General features: G+C 41.6%; 1 protein-coding gene and 1 non-coding gene across 2 annotated transcripts in view; both read left to right on the top strand.

Annotated features, from left to right (window-relative positions):
- KPNA4 (karyopherin subunit alpha 4) overlaps window positions 1-12,609 on the top strand; it is a 45,253-nt gene that overhangs the window by 24,339 nt on the left and 8,305 nt on the right. Inside the window, exons 2-14 of the mRNA XM_040428170.1 lie at window positions 696-740; window positions 1,538-1,627; window positions 2,095-2,124; window positions 2,364-2,416; window positions 3,345-3,440; window positions 3,518-3,603; window positions 4,635-4,721; window positions 4,900-5,069; window positions 5,508-5,552; window positions 5,640-5,771; window positions 9,878-10,006; window positions 10,460-10,564; window positions 10,651-10,722. Of these exons, the coding sequence (XP_040284104.1) occupies window positions 696-740; window positions 1,538-1,627; window positions 2,095-2,124; window positions 2,364-2,416; window positions 3,345-3,440; window positions 3,518-3,603; window positions 4,635-4,721; window positions 4,900-5,069; window positions 5,508-5,552; window positions 5,640-5,771; window positions 9,878-10,006; window positions 10,460-10,564; window positions 10,651-10,722 (1,140 nt within the window). The remainder of the gene's footprint in view (window positions 1-695; window positions 741-1,537; window positions 1,628-2,094; window positions 2,125-2,363; window positions 2,417-3,344; window positions 3,441-3,517; window positions 3,604-4,634; window positions 4,722-4,899; window positions 5,070-5,507; window positions 5,553-5,639; window positions 5,772-9,877; window positions 10,007-10,459; window positions 10,565-10,650; window positions 10,723-12,609) is intronic.
- Window positions 5,131-5,422, top strand: LOC121000221. The gene has a single exon (XR_005778845.1).

Genomic DNA, 12,609 nt, shown 5'->3' with positions numbered 1-12,609 from the left:
CCCGCCCCCTTTTTTGGTTTACGCCTTAGGGTGTGCTGTGTGATGGTTTCCATAATGTTTTGTTTCCGTTCTCCTTCTCCTACTGCTTTTGCAACGACTGAAGTTCTCCTGGAGGTGCCTGGGGGTATAGCCCGAGGAGGAGGAGCTTCTTTTTTTGCATAGTGTCCCTCCTAGTAATATCTCTAAGCTATACCCCATGGTCTGTGTCCCCCAATGGAAATTACGAGAAAAAGATTTTACAGGTGAGTTTCACAAAAATCTCCTTTTTTAAATGGTGGTCTCTGTAAAATAACCTTTTTCCATTTGCCCTATAACCTGCATATGCAAATTAACCTGAGATGAGTCCTGTATGTGAGAAGTCAGACAGACTCATCTCAGGTTAATTTGCATATGTATCAAATCTGTTTTTTTTTTTACACAATAAAAGCACACAGAGCTATGGGGACTGGGTATTGCGGATGTGCTAGAGGCCATCTAGCAACCCATGTCCTCAGCTCTATACCCAAAATCCAGGTGACAGGTTCCCTTTAAAGGATGTGAGGGGATGATCCCATAGAAAAGCAGATGAAGATATCTATATGGGACCAGAGGCTTACTTAGAAGTCCAAATGATGTACATTTCAGAGGTTGTGAATTGAATATAAAGAGGCAGCATTTCTTCTGGCTTTAAACATTTTCCTTTTTTCTTTTTTCAGAGCATGAGAAGACAGAGGAATGAAGTTGTGGTGGAGCTAAGAAAGGTATAGCATATATTTCCACTAATCAGTGTTATGACTAAACATTTGTATGTTATGTTCTGAAGTCGTACGATGTCCTGGCCAAACATTAAACGTTCCCATACGCCAGTCTTGATTTCCCTGCATGGGAAGTAAGTCGGATGCCTCTTAATAACTTGGGTACAGCTCCCCCCTGCCGTGCGATGTAAACTCAGCTGCCACAGACTTGAGCTCCAACTTACCACAGTTTCTGGCATAAGTTGTAGTAAATCAGGCACCCTTCCCCCCCCCCCCCTCTTCCTTTTCTTGCCAGTTTCAAAGAGTGGCAAGGACCGCTAAATGTCGGAAATATTGCGTGCTCCATAATTTTCAACTTTCACGCTACTATTTTGGGAGTAAAGTACCTCGTCATCATTCTTGGCCATATTTATTAAACTGCTGCGAGACTTCATAACTTTACACATTTAGCAAATTCTTAGGCCTCTTGCGGGCTGCAATGCACAAACACCCACCGTGGGGCAGCGGATCGTGGACCCATTCACTTTAATGGGTCCGCGATCCGGACGTTCCGCAAAAAGGACATGTTCTATCTTTTTACGGGACGAAACCCCACGGAACGTAGTGCTTCCCTAGCGTTCCGCACCATTCTGCATCTCAGGATTTGTGGACCCATTGAAGTGAATCGGTCCGCATCCGTGATGCGGAATGCACACGGAACGGTGCCCGTGTATTGCAAGAAGCCTTAGACTTAGAAATGATTTGCTTGATGATCTTCATGATCTCCTCCTGGTGATGACATGGATTTCACTGTTTTCATGTAGAATAAAAGAGATGAGCATCTGTTAAAAAGAAGAAATGTTCCCCATGACGATGCTTGTGAGGACTCTGATGTGGATGCGGATTTCAAAGTGGTGAGTACTGTGGGAATGCTCTGTACTAATACTTGGCATGGTGCAGGTTAGCAATGCACATGGGGTGGTGGGGCAGCAGTCACACTTGTGTCTTTGCTGCTGCGGTCTATCATTAGGCTGCCAACATTGATACTTTGGTATGTTAGGTGATGGCCTCACTGCGGATACACTGCTATTCTCAGAGCCAAGGTTCAGTTGAGCAGAAATTTCTCACTGATGGACATGACAAGGCTCTGTTTGGGTTATATTCAGTAAAAAACATTAAAACTTTGCTTTTGACGTGAAATTGCATGCAGAGCAGGGTGGCATTTTTGCTAGGTGGCAGATCTAATAGAAAATGTGTGTAGAGTTATTTATTTTTATCATTTAATAATGCAGGTTTTATTTGTTAGAAGTGTGAAAATTGTCCTATAAGCGAGCATTTTTGCCTATATATAATCTAACCGTTTTTTGTTTTGTCCCTATAGCAAAATACATCTTTGGAAGCAATTGTGCAGGTAATATGAAATGATGAATTAGTAGTGGCATCTGGTTAAAGGCCCAGTCTCCTCTCCTGACATGTGTAGTCTAGTAAATTGTATTCCCCATAAAACAACATTTCTAGGAGTAATAACGGGGCAGCAGAAAGAAGAGTTATAAGATGCTCCATAATTGTTATGGATAATACAGTAATTTACTATGAGAACATTTCAGCTGAGAAATCTGTGCTAATTTTTAACAATCTGTCTTGTTTCAGAATGCATCCAGTGACCATCAAGGTATTCAGCTCAGTGCTGTTCAGGCCGCAAGGTAAAATGTTTATGGAAATTAAGTCCCCAACCCCTTACAAAATTTTTACCCGACTGTCCAAATTGCTGATGGTGGGCAGTGAGCCAAGCCTGTGCCTTTACTTGTATGAAAACTGCCAGTCTACATATGTGACTATATGTACCTGTACTATTGCTGCGGGCCTCTTTGTAGCCTCCCTGAGATACCGATTGTCCTATCAGCAGTGTTTTTTTGGTAATGCTTCCGTGGGTCATGTTTTTTTTTCCTACTTATTGGTAATCGTCTTTACAGTGTTTAATGGTGCAGCAAATATATTTGGAATTCTTATTTTCATCTCCTGGTCCAGTATATCCTTAGAAAACTCACTGCTGACTTTAGAGGACCTGTCATCACCCAAAAAAGGCACCTATTGTATTACCTTTGTTCTTCTAGTTCCCCAGTTACTGCTGCTAAGCCTGCAGTTATTCTTGGTGCCCTCTATGCAGGTTAGTCTGCTGTATGCTGTCATCAGCTGGGTGCTACCTGCCCATTGTCCACTGGTTGTGACCGTTCTCTGCTTTGACACTGTCAAATGAGGACCGTCAGAGCAGCTTCAGTAGCAAGATCCTAAGATATCTCAGACACATGGGATCTTAGCCTCCTGCTGAAGCTGCTGGCAATAAGATGCTGATATTGATGTGTGAAGAGAGAACAGTGAAATCTCATCGACTGGTTTGGGTTGGCTTTTTGGGTACTGCATTGTTACGCCTACAAAATTGAATGAAGAGAGCTGTGCATAAGCGACCACCTTTCCATTCACAGCAGCCTGGATACGGATGGGAATTACCCATTAATATGGGCAAATTATCAAAACTGTATTTACAGTGAAAAACCTACTGATGACATATATTATAACTTTAATTTCCAAGGCTGAACTGGATTTTTTACTAACTTGGCCATTTGTTATCAGGAAACTTTTGTCCAGCGATCGTAATCCACCAATTGATGATCTCATAAAATCGGGAATTTTGCCAATTTTGGTCCACTGTCTAGAAAGAGATGACAAGTAAGTGCTCTTCTGTTCTTTTTGTTTTATTGAAGCCAATAATTTGCACTTGACTAATTTTATTTTCTTTTCCTTAGTCCATCCCTCCAGTTTGAAGCTGCGTGGGCTCTCACCAACATTGCTTCAGGAACATCTGAGCAAACACAAGCTGTGGTCCAATCACGTCAGTATAGAAGAGTGGTGTAACTCTAATATTATTATTTAACCACCTGTCTGTATTACCACCAGGCTATATCCTATAAAGCCTTCTTCAGACTCTTGCTTATATCCATGTTTCTGTTCTGGGGACATGCCTGGCACATAACCACATAATCTAGTCTACAAAGTATGCAGTATAATGTAGTGAAAGCCTTGCAATTGAGTGCAGAATTGGGCTACCTTTACATGGCAGTAAGTTAGCTCAGTATTGGTAGGCAAAAGTGATAACTTTGCGGTAGAATAAAGTATAACAACTATATACTGTATTTTTCATCCTATAAGATGCCCTTGCACATAAGACACACCTAGGTTTTATCTAGCACTCTTCTTCCTGCCGCACGCTGTGCTGGGACCTGACACCGCTGAGCGTGAGGTCACAGCAAGCGGACGAGGATCAGGAAGCGGCAAGTACAGAGCCGGGGAAGCGTTGCATTAATCGCTTCCCGATTCTCCTGTATAAATGAGCTCTTCCATAAAGGAAGTACTAAGAAGTATTCACCCCATAAGACACACTGCCATTTTCTCCTCTTTGGGGGGGAAGGGAGTGTGTCTTATAGGGCAAAAAATACAGGAGATAAGTCTTTAAAAGCAAAGGCTGTTCAGCCTCATTACAGAGCTGATCTGCCTCTGCTAAAACGCAGCATTTTGTACCGATATCTGCCCGCCAACGATAACATTGACCCAAGCAGGGAGCAACATTGCTGCTGCCTGATCTGCATGCTTAGCGCTCATTGAGCACTGTGTATACATTGATGGACACAATCGCCATGTAGCTGCTAACTCTGCAAGGAACGTCCTTGCATTGTTGTGTGCAGCTTGTCCGAAAGTTTATGCGTAGTCCGCAAGTGGCTATGTATTGTGTGTATTTTATCTAGAGTAAATATCTGCATCAGATACAAAGAACACCCGCAAGAACAAATGGTGCTGCGTGGTAGCTATTTACTGTGTCTATAGGTGATTGAGTTTCCTAGTTTAACTCTTGGCTCTTTCTTTTAGATGCTGTTCCTCTGTTCTTAAGATTGTTGCATTCTCCTCATCAGAATGTTTGTGAGCAAGCTGTGTGGGCACTGGGCAACATAATTGGTAAGTGTTCTCGCCAGCTTATTCTGCGTCGATTGATTTTTGATGGAACGCCAACTTATTGACAGTGCTGTACAGAATTTGTCTCCTATAGGACTCGTGGTCTGATTTTGGTTTCTTTATTTTGCTGATGGCAATATGTAAATGTAGCCTCACATGAATTGTTCTGATTTCTCATCAGGTGATGGGCCACAATGCAGGGATTATGTCATCAGCCTTGGCGTGGTGAAGCCTTTGCTATCTTTCATCAACCCATCTATACCCATTACATTTTTGAGAAATGTCACTTGGGTGATGGTAAACTTGTGTCGGCATAAAGACCCTCCACCGCCTATGGAGACCATTCAGGAGGTAAATGCGTTTTATTTAGGGGCCAGTCAAAAGTGGCATATAATATATTGACTGCTGGTTCTGGATATGATGAAATAGAGAATTTAGGGTATTGGTGAGTGTATATAGTTATGTACATTATTTCTGTAATGGCTAATTCTGTGTGTATGTGTGAGTGTGTGTATTGGGTTATTACAAGGGGACTCTGAAATTACAGAGTATTGCTGATTTCGGAGTGCATCTGAGGAATGTTGTAAGAAGAGGGGCCTTACTGCAACAATTCCAGTGATTAGAGCCCTACGTTAGGTCTCCTAAATAACCTGCGTACCCTTCTCTGACAGGTTTGCGTAAGTCAGACCTGTGATCTGATCCAGCCAGCACTGAATAACTCTTGTAGCGTCTTACTTTTGCTTTTATATATTTATACACGTCCTTGAATAGTGGTGGTTTGTTTTGCAGATTCTGCCAGCACTTTGTGTTCTCATTCACCACACCGATGTAAATGTAAGTTTCTGGTTTGTCCGATTTATTTTGTATAATTATGTTCTTATAGTATGTAGAAAAATTCTTATGGTTGGTTTCTATCCCTAGATTTTGGTGGACACAGTGTGGGCGCTCTCCTATCTAACAGATGCTGGGAATGAGCAAATTCAGATGGTAATAGACTCTGGGATTGTGACCAACCTGGTTCCTCTTCTAAGCAACCCAGAAGTAAAAGTGCAGGTAAGTCTTGGTGCTACAGCACGGAACACTCTCATTCTTAAGCTGGGTTCACATTTATGGGTATGTCCACATGTGACAGAAGTGCTGCAAATTTGCCATCGCTGATTTTCTTGGAAATACAGGGAGTGCAGAATTATTAGGCAAGTTGTATTTTTGAGGATTAATTTTATTATTGAACAACAACCATGTTCTCAATGAACCCAAAAAACTCATTAATATCCAAGCTGAATATTTTTGGAAGTAGTTTTTAGTTTGTTTTTAGTTTTAGCTATTTTAGAGGGATATCTGTGTGTGCAGGTGACTATTACTGTGCATAAATATTAGGCAACTTAACAAAAAACAAATATTTACCCATTTCAATTATTTATTTTTACCAGTGAAACCAATATAACATCTCAACATTCACAAATATACATTTCTGACATTCAAAAACAAAACAAAAACAAATCAGTGACCAATATAGCCACCTTTCTTTGCAAGGACACTCAAAAGCCTGCCATCCATGGATTCTGTCAGTGTTTTGATCTGTTCACCATCAACATTGCGTGCAGCAGCAACCACAGCCTCCCAGACACTGTTCAGAGAGGTGTACTGTTTTCCCTCCTTGTAAATCTCACATTTGATGATGGACCACAGGTTCTCAATGGGGTTCAGATCAGGTGAACAAGGAGGCCATGTCATTAGATTTTCTTCTTTTATACCCTTTCTTGCCAGCCACGCTGTGGAGTACTTGGACGCGTGTGATGGAGCATTGTCCTGCATGAAAATCATATTTTTCTTGAAGGATGCAGACTTCTTCCTGTACCACTGCTTGAAGAAGGTGTCTTCCAGAAACTGGCAGTAGGACTGGGAGTTGAGCTTGACTCCATCCTCAACCCGAAAAGGCCCCACAAGCTCATCTTTGATGATACCAGCCCAAACCAGTACTCCACCTCCCACCTTGCTGGCGTCTGAGTCGGACTGGAGCTCTCTCCCATTTACCAATCCAGCCACGGGCCCATCCATCTGGCCCATCAAGACTCACTCTCATTTCATCAGTCCATAAAACCTTAGAAAAATCAGTCTTGAGATATTTCTTGGCCCAGTCTTGACGTTTCAGCTTGTGTGTCTTGTTCAGTGGTGGTCGTCTTTCAGCCTTTCTTACCTTGGCCATGTCTCTGAGTATTGCACACCTTGTGCTTTTGGGCACTCCAGTGATGTTGCAGCTCTGAAATATGGCCAAACTGGTGGCAAGTGGCATCTTGGCAGCTGCACGCTTGACTTTTCTCAGTTCATGGGCAGTTATTTTGCGCCTTGGTTTTTCCACACGCTTCTTGCGACCCTGTTGACTATTTTGAATGAAACGCTTGATTGTTCGATGATCACGCTTCAGAAGCTTTGCAATTTTAAGAGTGCTGCATCCCTCTGCAAGATATCTCACTATTTTTGACTTTTCTGAGCCTGTCAAGTCCTTCTTTTGACCCATTTTGCCAAAGGAAAGGAAGTTGCCTAATAATTATGCACACCTAATATAGGGTGTTGATGTCATTAGACCACACCCCTTCTCATTACAGAAATGCACATCACCTAATATGCTTAATTGGTAGTAGGCTTTCGAGCCTATACAGCTTGGAGTAAGACAACATGCATAAAGAGGATGATGTGGTCAAAATACTCATTTGCCTAATAATTCTGCACGCAGTGTAGAGGTGTTCACATTTTTAAAACTGCAGCATGTAAATTTATGCTGAGTATTTTTATTGTAGATTTCATTCTTTTTAGTGCAGAGTTGAAATATCAAATCAGCCGTAATTTTCACTACCAAAAACACAATCTGCTGCAGATTTCAAGTGGTAACAATGCAATTTTTCTGCAGAAATCGCAACACTTGGTCATGTGAACAATGCCCTAAAGGCTCAAGCACATGACCGTGCAGTGTTTTGCTGTCCGCAAAACAGATACCACCCGTGTGCGTTCTACAATTTACGGAACATGCCGCCCATAATAGACATTCTTATTCTTGTCCGCAAAACGGATTGAAATTCTTTTTGCGTCCCCACGGAACAGAGTAACGGATGTGGACAGCACACGGAGTGTTGTCTGCATCTTTTGCAGCCCCATTGAAGTGAACCAATGTGCATGAGTGTTAGGCATGCCCTATAGGGGGTCCATTAGCTGGATGGAGGCCCAAAGAGTATAATTTTGGTCTCAGACTGACTGGTATAAAATAGAATGAGAGGATGGAGAATAATGTAGTAGTCTACATTTTCATCCTGCAGAGTAAGTGTAAAAAAAAATGTAAAAAGCTTTTCAACATGGTAGCCTATGTGTGACAGATGCCACTGTATGACCTCTATCAGATATCTGTGTAACCTTTTCCAATAGCTTTTTCACTATTTATACAGTAAAATGATGTGATTATAGTTCATGGATAACGGTTGAATGAGTTGCCTCCTAAAAGTTTTGTAATTTATCTTTTTAACGGATAAATCGTGAAAAGCTCATGACCTCTGTTACATGGATGCCATTTTAGCCTCTGAAAGATGCCACTGTAAAGACATCTGTCATAGCCTCAGTTTATTGTATTGGGAGCTTTTGCTAGCATATACCTTTTTAAAATCAAGGCTGAAAATGAAACGGGAACGTGGCCTTTAGAGTGGATTCACACATGGCATCATTTTGCACTGCAGAGATGTGGATTTGTCTATCGTAAACGAACTTGTGAATCCACCCTTTAAGTTGCAGCATGTAAAGTTAGGGCTACTCAGTGACGTAAAATTTCATGGAAGTTATGCTTAAAAGGGGATAAAAAATGGCATTTAAAGGTAACATGTCACTATAAAAATGCTAACTGATCTGTAGGCAGCATGTTATAGCAGGAGAAGCTGAGCAGATTCATATATAGCTTTTGTTGGAAAAGATTCAGTATAACATGTAATTTTATACATTCATATTCCTGCTCATTCTGGGCTTTGAAGCCATGAGGCGGTGCCATCAGTGACTAACAGCCTTTCGTCTATGTAGCCAGAGATGGCTGTCAATCACTGATAGGACCGCCTCCTTGAATTTAGCACTCAGAATGAGTTTGAAATCTTTTCCCATAAAACTATACATCAATCTGCTCAGCTCCTCCTGCTCTAGAACATGCTGCCTGCAGCTCTGGCAGGGCACAACGTTGACAGGTTCCTTTAACCTATTAATAGAAAACTAAAATTGAATGCGAGTAGCATGTGACTCCTTAGTTGCTGCGTAGCCTGCTTTACACACTAAGAGCAGTACTTTGCTCTCAATTAAGGCTGTATTAGACACCCCGATCATGCAGACTATTGTCGGAAGGGAAGCGTTCCCTCCTGGCAATCGCCTGCTCGCTTGCTGAGGAGACCGTTGCTATTACATGCATTAATATCCTCCAACATGGTATGCCATTGCTCGTCCCCATGCTGTACAGTGGTTGGCCGGTAACAGATCGTAATTAGACTGCACAATATGCCACTGGCAAATCTTGATCGTTCATAGTGCAATCGGTGGCAGTATTACACTGCAAGATGATTGCTAACGAGCCTTCATACGAATGGTTGTTAGTGATTATCGGACAGAAAATCTGCCCGTCTAATACACCCTTTAAGCCTCATGCACACTACCATTGTGTGTTTTGCAGTCTGCAAAAAACTGGCGTCCGTGTGCGTTCTGGAACTGCATGGACAGCCATTGATATAACTGGCCATTGTGTCTGCAAAACAGACAAGAATAGGACAGGTTATTTTTTATTTTATTTTTTTGCGGACCACGGAATGGAGCAACTGATGCGGACAGCACACGGACTGCTGTCTGCATCTTTTGCGGCCCCATTGAAGTGAATGGGTCCGCATCCAAACCGCAAAAACTGCGGCTCGGATGCGGACCAAAACAGTCGTGTGCATGAGGCCTTATTCTGTGCCCATTTGTATTGTTTTCTAGCAATTTCAACTGCCTAAAAAACCCCTTTTCCATCATTCTGTGCTTGCCGCTCTAAGTGCTTCTTGCTTGTCAGCAATATTTTTCAGTAGTGTATATGTATAGCTTTTACATTACAATGACTCTGGACTGATGGCTTCATTATGTGGACTTGTATGTTTTTCCCCTCTTAGACTGCTGCCTTGAGAGCTGTGGGTAATATAGTCACTGGAACAGATGAGCAGACCCAGGTTGTCCTGAACTGTGATGCACTTTCACACTTTCCAGCATTGCTTACTCATGTCAAAGAGAAGATTAACAAGGTATGTAATTACTGCTTACTGGACACAGTCTGATACTGTCAACAGAGGAACAGTTATTAGAAAACCTATTCCAGAATTGGGTCATGAGGAATACAGTTACAGTGAAACCCATCCTAAAGACCACCCCATTATCCAGAATAGATTTCCTGTGACAGATTTTCAGTTCCTCTGTATGTTATGCATACTGGCAGTTGTCCTTGAGTAGACTACCCTCTTGAAGATCTCTTTTCAATGCAATTTGTGGTGGTCGCCTCACAGGTTCCCATGTATTTATGAAATCAGACATATCTGGAGAGCTCACAGGTGCCCCTGTATATGTACAGAAAGGAGATCTTGAACAGTGTGAAGGCTTTTTCCCATATCATTGATAGTTTCAGCTGGTTGTGCATTTTAATCCTTTAAATTGATTTGTGCAACACTTTTATTCATTAAAACCGGTTTTAATTCTTTCAGGAGGCTGTATGGTTTTTGTCGAACATCACAGCAGGCAACCAGCAACAAGTGCAAGCGGTTATTGATGCCAACCTTGTACCGATGATCATACACCTGCTGGATAAGGTAAAGCCGTGTGCAGAGTTAGAGCAGCAGGCATCTCATTGCTTGTGTATAATCCTTTAATGGAGTCTGTGTTTCTTTCCAAATAGGGTGATTTTGGGACCCAGAAAGAAGCGGCATGGGCTATTAGCAATTTAACAATTAGTGGAAGAAAAGACCAAGTGAGTACTGTGGTGTGATAATACTTTTAGGCTAAATGCACACGTGCAGTTTTTCCACACTGTAGGTCATGCACATTGAATTCTGAGAATTTGAAATGCTTATGTACACAATGCGGATTTTGACATGCAGTGTGAATTTTATAATCCAGACCAGATTTTTGCCATTCGCTTCAATCAGGAGTGGAAAATCCACACCAGTTGATGCGATTGTCCGTTCAGATTTCCTGCAAACATCTGCAGATTTCAGTGCGGATTCTCCTGAACGTGTGCATTTACCCTTATAGGTGACTTGATGGAATGCAATTCTCCATGTTGGTTTAATACATGTATGTAATGTATAATAGTAAATCTCAGAAACCTTACCTAGTACATACATTCTTCTCCCCATGCTTTTGATTAACTGAGATCAGCATTAAAGGGGTTGCCTGGCCTCTCCGCAGTTTGTCTGCTTCCAGTCCCAGCAGGAACAAGGAAGTGTCTTGGTCCTTGTACACCCCGCCCCCCCTCTTGACCATCTTACTGTTTAACCCCTTAAGGACACATGACGTATCAGTACGTCATGTGGTGTTCCGATCACTGCCGCCCGGCTGTATGGAAAAGGTTAACGGCTCAGGGAGCTCCCTCCCTCTCCCATCGGGGGGCTGCTGTGCCTTTGCAGCCCCCCGATGGAGAGGGAGAAAGCTCCCAGAGTCCCCCTCCTTACCCTTCCCCCATCTGCGCAGTTCTGGCCACTACTGAGCAGACGGGGAAGGTTCCCATGGCAACAGGACGCAGTCTCAGGCATCCTGCTGTCCATGGTGCTGAACAGATCTGTCCTAAAGGCATAGATCTGTTCAGACAAAGTGTAAGTAAAATACAGTACACTATATATTGTACTGTATTATACAGACACTAGACCCACTGGATCTTCAAGAACCAAGTGGGTCTGGGTCAAAAAAAGTGAAAAAGTAAAAATCTAAAATTTATCACTGATTAAAAATGACATTAAATTCCCTACACATGTTTGGTATCGCCTCGTCTGTAACGACCTGATCTATAAAACGGTCATGTTACTTTACCCGAACGGTGAACGCCATAAAAATAAAAAATAAACTATGATGAAATTGAAATTTTGCCCACCTTACTTCCCAAAAAAGGTAATAAAAGTGATCAAAAAAGTCGCATGTACGCCAAAATTGTAACAATCAAACCGTCATCTTATCCCGCAAAAATCATACCCTACCCAAGATAATCGCCCAAAAACTGAAAAAACTATGGCTCTTAGACTATGGAAACACTAAAACATGATTTTTATTTTTTTTTGTTTCAAAAATAAAATTGTGTAAAACTTACATAAATAAAAAAAAGGTATACATATTAGGTATCGCCGCGTCCGTATCGACCGGCTCTATAAAAATATCACATGACCGAACCCCTCAGGTGACCACCGTAAAAAAATAAAAAAGGTGTAAAAAATGCAATTTCTTTGTCATCTTACGTCACAAAGTGTAATGGCAAGCAATCAAAAAATCATATGCACCCCAAAATAGTGCCAATCAAACTATCATCTCATCCCGCAAAAAATGAGACCCTACTTAAGATAATGAAAAAACTGAAAAAACTATGGCTCTTAGATTATGGAGACACTAAAACTTTTTGTTTTAAAAATGAAATCATTGTGTAAAACTTACCTAATATGTATACAATTTTATTTATGTATCGCCGTGTCTGTGACAACCTGCTCTATGAAATTACCACATGATCTAACCTGTCAGATGAATGTTGTAAATAACAAAAAAAAAAATGTGCCAAAAAAGCTATTTCTTGTTACCTTGCCGCACAAAAAGTGTAATATAGAGCAACCAAAAATCATATGTACCCTAAGCTAGTACCAACAAAACTTCCACC

Source organism: Bufo bufo, chromosome 4 (genome assembly GCF_905171765.1).
Source record: "Bufo bufo chromosome 4, aBufBuf1.1, whole genome shotgun sequence".
NCBI classification, from domain to species: Eukaryota; Metazoa; Chordata; class Amphibia; order Anura; family Bufonidae; genus Bufo; species Bufo bufo.
The sequence above is the reverse complement of the archived record's forward strand: the minus strand, read 5'-3'. Positions and strand labels throughout refer to the sequence as shown.